Source organism: Artemia franciscana, chromosome 12 (genome assembly GCF_032884065.1).
Source record: "Artemia franciscana chromosome 12, ASM3288406v1, whole genome shotgun sequence".
Lineage (NCBI taxonomy): Eukaryota > Metazoa > Arthropoda > Branchiopoda > Anostraca > Artemiidae > Artemia > Artemia franciscana.
The window spans coordinates 12392019-12402379 of NC_088874.1; the positions used below are offsets into that span (position 1 = coordinate 12392019).

The 10361-nt window shown below is 35.6% G+C and overlaps 1 protein-coding gene across 1 annotated transcript in view; it reads left to right on the forward strand.

Annotated features, from left to right (window-relative positions):
• The window catches only part of LOC136033699 (uncharacterized), a 65606-nt gene extending 57512 nt beyond the window's left edge, over positions 1-8094 (forward strand). The window contains exon 11 of the mRNA XM_065714548.1: positions 6525-8094. Within this exon, the coding sequence (XP_065570620.1) occupies positions 6525-6651 (127 nt within the window). The 3' untranslated portion in view covers positions 6652-8094. The remainder of the gene's footprint in view (positions 1-6524) is intronic.
• The last annotated feature ends 2267 nt before the right edge of the window (positions 8095-10361 follow it).

Below are 10361 nucleotides of genomic sequence, written 5' to 3' on the forward strand. Positions count from 1 at the left end.
AGAAATTACTCCGTATATGATAGGGGCTTTTCCTCCTAACACCCCGCTCTTTACGCTAAAGTTTGACTCTTTCTATTAACTTTATTTTTAAAACAGTAAGAAACTTTAGCGTAAAGAGTGGGGCGTTGAGGAAGAAAAGCCCCTTTCATATGCGGAGTAATTTCTGTTCGTTTTAAGCTTTAATGTTGCTCCTTACTTTCATTTAAAAAAGCTTGATTTTTTATTTAATTTCTGGACGTTTTTGAATTAATGCATGTTTTGATCTTGGCTCTCCGCACATAATAATTAAAGCGAAATTTGCATATGAATTAATTGCAATTAATCGGAATATTTTGAGAAAAAGGAGCGAGGGAGGAGGCCTAGTTGCACTCCAAGTTTTTGATCACTTAAAAAAGCAACTAGAACTTTTAATTTTTTACAAACGTTTTCATTGGCAAAAAATATACGTACATACGAATGAAATTACGTAACGAACTTCTATATCCGTATGTTTTTATTGCGTATATGAGGGGGTTCAACCCTCGTCGATACCTCGCTCTTTACATTAAAGCTTAGATTTTGTCCCAATTCCTTAAGAATGACCTCTGAATCACAAAGACCGTAGAATAAATAGTTGAAATTACTAAAAATACTTTAGCGTAAAGAGTGAGGTATAACGAGAAGGTAAACCCCTGATATGCATAATAATTTTTGTTCGTTTTAAGTTTTAATGTTGCTCCTTACTTTCAGTAGAAACAAACTTTTCATATTTATTTTTTCATTGTTTTTTCAAATAATGCTCGAAAATCCTGCGCCACCTTAATTGAAATTCACTTCCCCCATGAGAGGTTTCTCCATGGAAATATCCTCCCATGTAACCCTCCCCCCTCAAATCCCCCCTAAACCAAAAAAAAATCCCCCTGAAAATGTCTGTACACTTCCCAGTAACCATTGCTATATGTAAACACAGGTCAAAGTTTGTGACTTGCAGCCCCTCCCACGGGGACTGCGGGGGAGTGAGACGTCCCTAAAGACATAGTTATTAGGTTTTTCGACGATGGAGAATAGAATGGCTATCGAAGAATTTTGATCCGGTGAATTTTGGGAAAAAATGAGTGTGGGAGGGGGAGTAGGTGCCCTCCAATTTTTTTGGTCACTTAAAAAGGGCACTAGAACTTTTAATTTCCATAAGAATTAGCCTTCTTGCGACATTCTAGGACCACTCAGTCGATAAGATCACCCCTGGAAAAAAAAGAAAAAACAAACAAATAAAAAAAACAAATAAACACGCATCCGTGATCTGTCTTCTGGCAAAAAAATGCGAAATTTCACATTTTTGTAGATAGGAGCTTGAAACTTCTACTCTATGGTTCTTTGATACGCTGAATCTGATGGTGTTAATATTGTATGACTTTTAGGGGGTGTTTCCCCCTATTTTCTAAAATGAGGCAAATTTTCTCAGGCTCGTAACTTTCGATGGGTATAACTGGTCTTGATGAAACTTATATATTTAAAATCAGCATCAAAATGCGATTCTTTCGATGTAACTATTGGTATCAAAATTCCATTTTTTAGAGTTTCGGTTACTATTGAGCCGGGTCGCTCCTTACTACAGTTCGTTACCACGAACTATTTGATTGGTTATATTTTCCAGCAGATGACTTCTTATTTTCTCCAGCTGGGCTTCAGTTGTAGCTAATTGTTCGTAAATCAGGGCGATACTTGAAGACACCGAGTTAGACCCTAATTTATCTCTTGCTTCCAGGGCTTAAAAGGTCTTAGAAAAAGTTTCGTAAATTTCTGTGGTATTAGTAAGTTTTTGTGGCACTTTGTATTTACAAAGTGACATATAGTGATCGTAAATTCTTTCAGTCTGTCTGTCTGTCTTTCCCTGTTTTGCTAGTTTAGTCACTTCCAGATAAGCTAGGACGATGAAATTTGGCAGGCGTATCAGGAACTAGACTAGATTAAATTAGAAATAGTCGTTTTCCCAATTCGATCATCTGTGGGGAGTGGGGAGACGGTTAATTCAGAAAAAAGACCGGTTTGAAACTTGGTGGAAAAAATGAGAACAAATCCTAGATACGTGATTCACATATTCGGAATGGGTCCGCTCTCTTTGGAGAAGTAGGGAGGGGGGTTAATTGTGAAAAATGAGAAAAATCAGTACCTGACAAGATTAAATTAGAAATAATCATTTATCCGACTCGACCGTCTGTAGGGGGGAGTGGAGGGACGGTTAATTCGAAAAAATGAGGTATTTTTAAGTTACGAAAGAGTGATCGAATCTTAATGAAATCTCATATTTAGAAGGATCTTGCAACTCAGATCTTTTATTTTAGATCTGACTGAATCCAGTTTCATTGGGGGGAGTTGTGGGGGCGAGACCAGAAATCTTGGAAAACGCTCAGAGTGAAGAGGTCAGGATGAAATTTGGTGGGAAGAATAAGCACACATCCAAGATACGTAACCGCCGTAACTGGACCAGATCTGCACTCTTTGGGAGAGTTGGGGGGAGGGTAACTTGGAAAAATTAGAAAAATGAGGTATTTGTAATTTATGGACGGGTGATAAGATCTTAATGAAACTTTATATTTAGAAGGATCTTGTACTTCAGCACTCTTGTTACAAACCCTGACAAGATCTGGTGACAGTAGCCAGAGGCGGAGGGGGAAACCAAAAATCTTGGAAAATGATTAGAGTGAAGATATCGGGATAAAACTTGGTGGATAGAATAAGCAAATATCGTAGATACGTGATTGATGTAACTGGACGGATCCACTCTCTTTGGGGGAGTTGGGGGGGGGGGAAGGGTTAATTCCGACAAATTAGAAAAAATGAGGTATTTTTAACTTAGGAAAGAGTCATCAGATATCAATGAAATTTGATGTTTGGAAGGATATCGTGTCTCATAGCTCTTATTTTAAATTCCGAACGGATCCGGTGATATTGGGGGGAAACTGGAAGGGGGAACCAAAAATTATGGGAAACGCATAGAGTGGGGGGATCGGAATGAAACTTGGTGGTAAAAACCATCGTAAGTCCTAGATATGAGATTGACGCAACTGGAACGGATCTGCTCTCTTCGGGAGAGTTGGGAGGAGGAGGGTTAATTCTGAAAAATAAAAAAATAAGGTATTTTCAACTTACGAAGGAGAGATTGGACCTTATTGAAATTTGATATTTCCAAGGATAGCATGTCTCAGAAAACGCTTAGAGTATAGGGGTCGTGATGAAACTTGATGGTAAAAATAAGCACAAGTCCTAGAAACGGGATTGACATAGCCGGAACGGATCTGCTCTCTTTAGGGGAGTTGGGGGGAGGGGGAGGGTTAATTCTAAAAAAATACACAAAATTAGGTGTTTTAACTTATGAAAGAGCGATCGTACCTTAATGAAATTTCATATTTAGAAGGACCTCGAAACCCAGATCTCCCATTTTAAATCCCTACCAGATCCAGTGTCATTAGGGGGGGGGGGGCGGAAATATTGGAAAACGCTTAAAGCGGAGAGATCAGGATGAAACTTGGTGGAACGAATAAGCACACGTCCAAGATAGGTGACTGACATAACCGGCTCGGATCTGCTCTCTTTGGTGGAGTGGGGGGGGGGAGTAATTCGGTAAAATTATAAAAAATGAGGTATTTGTAACTTCCGAACGGGTGTTCAGATCTTAATGAAATTTGATATCTAGAAGGATGCTTTAAAACTCTCATTTTAAATCCCGACCAGATCCGATGACATTGAAGGGAGCTGGAGGGGGAAACCGGAATTCTTGGAAAACGTAAAAATCGAGGTATCTTACAAATGGGTGATAGGATCTTAATGAAACTTAATATATAGAAGAATCTTATGTCTCAGATAATCCATTTTCAATTCGAATTGGATCCAAGGATATAGAGGGCTGGAGGGAAAAACAGAAACCTTGGAAACCGGAAATCTTGGAAAACGCTTAGAGTGGAGAGATCGGAACGAAACTTGATGGGAAGAATAAGCACAAGCTTTAGATACGAGATTGACATTATTGGTATGGATCCGTTCTCTTTGGGGGAGCTGGAAGTTGTTAATTTGGAAAAATAAGAAAAATTGAAGTGTTTTTAACTTAAGAATGGGTGACCGGATCTTAATAAAATCTGATAATTAAAAAAAACTCATGTCTCAAAGCTCTTCTTTTAAATACCGACCAGATCTATTGACATTGGGGGGGGGGGGAGTTGGAGGGGGAAACCAGAAAACTTGGAAAACGCTTATAAACGCCGTAGATACGTAATTGACGTAACCGGACTGGATCCGCTTTTCTTGGGGGACTTAGGTGGTGTGGTTCAGTGCTTTGGTGATTTTGGCGCTTCCGGACGTGCTAGGACGATGAAAATTGGTAGGCATGTCAGGGAGCTGCACTAATTGACTCTTTACAGTTGTTTTCCCCGATTTGACCATCTTGGGGGCTGAAGGGAGAGGAAAAATTAGAAAAATTGAGGTATTTTTAACTTACAAGTGGGCGATCGGATCTTAATGAATTTTGATATTTAGAAGGACCTCGTGTCTCAGAGCTCTTGTTTTAAATCCCGACCGGCATTAAGCCTTTGATTTTTCTCTTAAAGCAAGCTATTGATTCTTAGAATTTTACTAGAGCTCATATCACATGAGCTCTTGGCTCTTGGCTCCTCTTGAGCTCGTCACAAGTGCCATATGAGCTCTTAGCTCTTGTTTTTGACGAATAGTATATAAATATAAGTAGATTCAAAAATTTATTAAATACCCCTAAGAGGTTTCCTTCCTCCCTTACCTGTATTTATGACCCCAGGGCAAGATAGCCCAATGTTTATTATGTACCTTCAGGAACATATGACTTTAACTCCGTAAAGCAAAGTATATGATTACCGCGGTTCCAAACCGGGGTAATCAGTCATTTATGAACGAGCCTATAAATCGTCAACTATATGAGATGTTGGGGAAAAACCAAAATATTCTAAGATACGGCACTATTGGGAATAAAATGAGATCCCGTGGAACTAAAATGGACGAATATCCTACAACTTTAGATAAAAAAAATAATGTTCGTATATTTTATAGGCCTACAATCGGCGTTTCTTTACTTTTAAGAGCCAATAATGTTTAAAATAATGTGTTTTAAAGAATAACGTTCTTTTTTAAAAATAATATTCATACATTTTATAGGCCTAAAATCGCTATTTCTTTTCCTTTAAAGGCCGATAATGTTTAAAATAATGTGTTTTTAAGAATAATGTTCTTTTTAAGAATAACTTTCTTTTTAAAAATAATGTTCATACATTTTAAAGGCCTACAATCGGTGTTTCTTTACTTTTAAAGGCCAATAATGTTTAAAATAATGTGTCTTTAAGAATATTGTTCTTTTTAAAAATAACGTTCATACATTTTATAGGCGTACAATCGGTGTTTCTTTACTTTTAAAGGCCAATAATGTTTAAAATGATGTGTTTTTAAGAATAATGTTCTTTTTAAGAATAATGTTCTTTTTAAAAATAACGTTCATACATTTTATAGGTCTACAATCGGTGTTTCTTTACCTTTAAAGGCCAATAATGTTTAAAATGATTTGTTTTTAAGAATAATGTTCTTTTTAAAAATAATGTTCATACATTTTATAGGTCTACAATCGGTGTTTCTTTACTTTTAAAGGCCAATAATGTTTAAAATGATATATTTTTAAGAATGATGTTCTTTTTAAAAATAATGTTCATACATTTTATAGGCCTACAATCGGTGTTTCTTTACTTTTAAAGGCCAATAATTTTATCTGCTTTGTAACAGCTGTGTAACCTAACAAATTCCCATTCGTATGAGGTGTTAAAAATGATATTGCATCAAGGTGTTGTTGCCAATTATACATGTTTTCAACTTCCTTTTAAATCTGGTCGTAATAATAAGGATATGTCAACATTCTTAATGATATTCTGGCAAACCCCTTAAGGAGTGCTTAAGCCAATGAGAAAGGAGAAAATCTTGAATACTAAGAATTATTGCTAAAAATCATCTCTTATAACTACAAACTTAAGAATCTTTGGCATTATTAATCAATATAAGATCTACAAAATGACACAAAAATCAAGGCTGTATAATTAGTACAACTCTTTTAAATAGTAAAGGAAGGATATCTTAAATAGCAAATTTTAAAGGAAACTGATGATAATAAAAAAAAAAATTCACGGCCAAAAATTTTGAAATCTTGTGGCAAATCGAGAGGCTACTTTACAATTCTCTACATCTTCTAAAAGTAATTTTATTACTACTTTTAAAAATTAGAGGTGTCCCCACTAATTAATTTTTTATGAAGCTCTAAAGAATAAAAATGCGAATTTGTTCGGCCTATTCATGTCAAAGCTTTCAATGAAGCCACAATAATTTTTTCATCAAAGAATCTGCTCGTGTCTGCTGTTAATACGCATTTCACTGCTATAGGAAAATAGCATTGGCTTCAAACCTCGGAGATCCACCTTAAACTGCATAAATATAACCTTTTATTCATTATGCCGTTGTTCATTTTGCCTTTTTTTTTCTTTTAGCTATGATGACGTATCTTGGGAAGTAATAAGAAAAGATGTTTACGAAGCCATGGCCTTACTTTATAAAAGGATGAATGAATCATATCACAATTTGCTTCATAGTTTGGGACTCTGCTCTGGCCATTAGTTGCAGTGTGTTTGAGAAGCATTGAATCTTTCATTTTCATCAATTCCTTTTTAATTTCTTATGTGTTCTTTTTTTCTGTGGTAGTTGGGGACCAAAGAAGGCTTTAACTAGATGTAACTAAAGTTAAGTTTCCTAAGGATCTATCTTCCTTAGTGTCTGTTATCTAGTTTATGCTTTGTGTAGGTTTTTGTTTGTTTAAGAATTTTGCATATTTTCAAATGATATGATTATTACATTTCCTTTCCTTAAGCTAAAGTGGACGCAGCTATGTAGACAATATCCAACCCAAAAAGGTAATATAAAAAATTGAGTTAGGAGAGTAATTATACTCTAAGGACCAAATTTTAAAAAATACAAGATTCGAATCTTCTTACTGTTTAATGGTCTGCCACTAGTGTTTGAAATCAAATAATTGTCCGAGCAGATTACCAGCTAGCTGAGTCCATAGGGCCCTTATGAGCCCTAAATCCCATATCGCCTCCATAAATTTGTCTATAAAGACCATATTCCACCGACAGACTTGCTTCATAAAACGAGGGACGGGAATTAACCTTATACTGAAAGTCACTTGGTCACAATTGAAAAACTGGCTAGTTTTATTTTGGAGAAAGAATCCAAAGTGTTTGATATCTTACAGTTAAACATTATAATTTCATACTAAACATGGGAAAATATCAACTAATTCTTCAATTTTTGCTGTTGATATGTTTAAACCGGGTTCTCTTATTCCGTAATGTTAAGAGTTGGTTACCTTTATTGAATAACGCCATCTAGCTTGAACTTTTTTTTATGTTTTTGTATGCCTTATATATAAAAATTTGACTAGAAGTTTGAGAATGATTTTCTGAACTTATTTCCTCTTCTCAAGAAATCTATTTTGTTTTTGAAATTTTAATTTCTGTTTCCTCCAGTCTGCCTAATTTATTAAAATTTGGCTATAAACATACATCCCTTTACATATAAGTGATCATTCCACTTTTTAAAATTTTACTGGAGGGTAAAAATAAAATTTTTAGCTTTTCACAGGACTTGAATTTTGTTTGAATAGCTTAGTCCTCAATCCTAGTAAATCCTAATAAAATTCTAATCCTAATAAATTTTGTCACCTTGAAATCTCTAAAGTTAAGGTGATTTTTTTTTCTATTCCTATCTTCGTAAAGTTCATCTGTAGATTTTAGTAAAGCATCAAAACTTGTTTTTTATTCATTTTTGATAGAAGTTTAGCAAACTTGATCAACTAATCATGCCATGACATAGCTAGCATATTCAAAATTTCATTATTTGTAGATTGTAAGTTACATCCAGAACTGTTCAAGTTTGAGGCTTCGTAATCTAAATTCCAAGTTTAGGTTTACAGTAAGAAAAATCTTCCTGTGATATAGTTATGGTTTTCTAAGGTGCTGTTGTAAGGTGTGGTTTCAAAATAAAAGTAAAAATTTGTAAGGCTTTGTCTGTTCGCCTTTTCTTAGCATAGGGTCCACAAGAGTACATATGTGCACATGGGTCAACTAGCACATCATGACAGCGCTAGTGAGTTACAGGCTGTTCAAAGTTTCTTCGCTGTTGCTTTCTTTTCAGCAGACAGAATATCAGAAGTAAGGAAATTAAGTGTGGTAATTCAAGCTTAGGTGTTTTGTTTATTGTTATTGAGGTTTCAGTAGCTTTTTATTAGTATCTAAGCTGCTGTTGATTTTTTTCTTCAATTATGTGTCATTTAATCAAGCCTCATGATATGATAAGACTGGACAGACTTGACAGATTTGTTTGTCGAATTTTATTGACTAAGAACATCCTTCAATGAGCTGTGGTGTCCGACTCAGGATCGTCTGACGTGGAGGTCAACCTTTTCTGTCCCATACGCCACTAGGCGTTGGAGGATCTAAGTCTAGAATGCTTGTAGTATATGGAATAGATTTATTATATATGCACATCTTTTCCTGCAAACAACTATTGAGTGCATTCTGCATCGCAGCTAAGAAACTGACTTTGAATAGGCCTTAAAACATGACTCAAAGCTGGTTTCACTTGAGAGTGTTTGTCAAACTTGATTACCAGTTTTAACTTCCAAGTTTTGTCTATAGGAATTTAAAATGGGTCAGGATCAGTGTAACAGCAGAAGATCGTGTCTTAGGCCTGAATTAACGGATGTCTTGTACAAAAAAGTTGAGGTTAAATATGTTCCGAATGTTCACACAAGATTAATATTTGCTTCTCATGACAGTTTAGGACACCATTTCAGCACTATCAATTGTTTTTTTTAGCAACTTTTCTGAACAACAGCCTTGGGAGATGAGTGACTATCAACGGCAGCGCTACTGCTATGCCTAAGTAAAAAACAAAATGGCTTCAGTGAGTATTTTATTTTTTCCGACCAGGACATTTTGTATAGAAGGAAGGTTCGTAGACACTTCAAAGGGAGCTCATTTGATTAGAAAAAAAGAAAATCTTAATGCCCTTTCTAAGAGTCAAAACTGGTAGGAGGGCATTCAGTCTCCCTCCATTGCACTTTTTTGGAGCATGGCCGTCTTTTGACGCCCCAGAGACGCCTGATCAAAATTTTGAGATAGGCATTTTGTTCAAAATATTTGAAAAATCCAGTACAATAGGTCAACAAAATTTTGTTCCTGATTAATCGTACTTCAGCCGAGGTGGATCCTTCTTTACAACAAGATTTCCAGTGTTTCCCAAAAGTATACACAGGAAACAACAATGATATACGCATCATGTTTTCAGATTATTTATTATATTTTGATATCGCTTAAGGAACGAGTGGAAACTTTGAGGGGGTATTGGAGGAGGGGCAAGTGGATTTTAATTTTAACTTGGGGAGGGGACAGAGGTAATCGAGAGACAATCTCTGTTTCCAGTTCATGGCAATACCATGTCACCATGTCTTGGGAATGGAGTTAAAATTTTCAGGTGCTCTTGGGAAGAGGAAAGGAGGAATCTGAGGCAAGGACATTTCGTCTTTGGTATTCGGGAGGAGCTAAGCATTTTTCGTCTCCAATCCAGATCAAAATAACTTTTCCCAGTATTCTTTTATGAGAATTATAATTTATTCATGGTTAAGTAGCGAGATACATCAAAAGAACACTATGTGCGGCCAAGTTGTTAAAATACCGTATATTCAATACCTCAGGAACGGCTAAGGATATTAAGTTAAAACTTCCAAAAGGTGTTCAGGGAGGAGCAAGTTGACGTTCTGGCCTTTAAAAGGCTGAAAGAGCGTTAGTCCTGCTCCTGTTTGTGGTAATTTCTGTTTGTCTTAAGTTTACTTGATTATTAATTGGAATTGTGTTCGTTTGGGTTTCATTTATTCATTGACAGAGATTTTGTTCATTTTAGTTTGAATTATTTTTATTTTAGTTAGTGTAGGTCTCTAATTTTCTCTGAAAAACATCTTTTTTTTATTTTTTACTTTTTTTTTTTCTAATATTAACACACCGGCAACTAGTATTTCTCATCAATGCTGTTGAAGGTTTGATTAATGCGACTACCAACTGTTTTGTTCTTAAAATCCTAGTTCAGCTTTCTTCGCCAAAACCACACAGATAATAAATATTGCATGTAGGGGGAATCCAGGAAGGACTGGTTTAGGCCCCCCCTCTCCAGAAATATATCTAAGGCTCGTAAATTAGTCGTAAATAATAGGTAAAAATAATATTTCTCTTAAAAACATAAAAAGTATTTATTCGACTCTTAAATTGGAC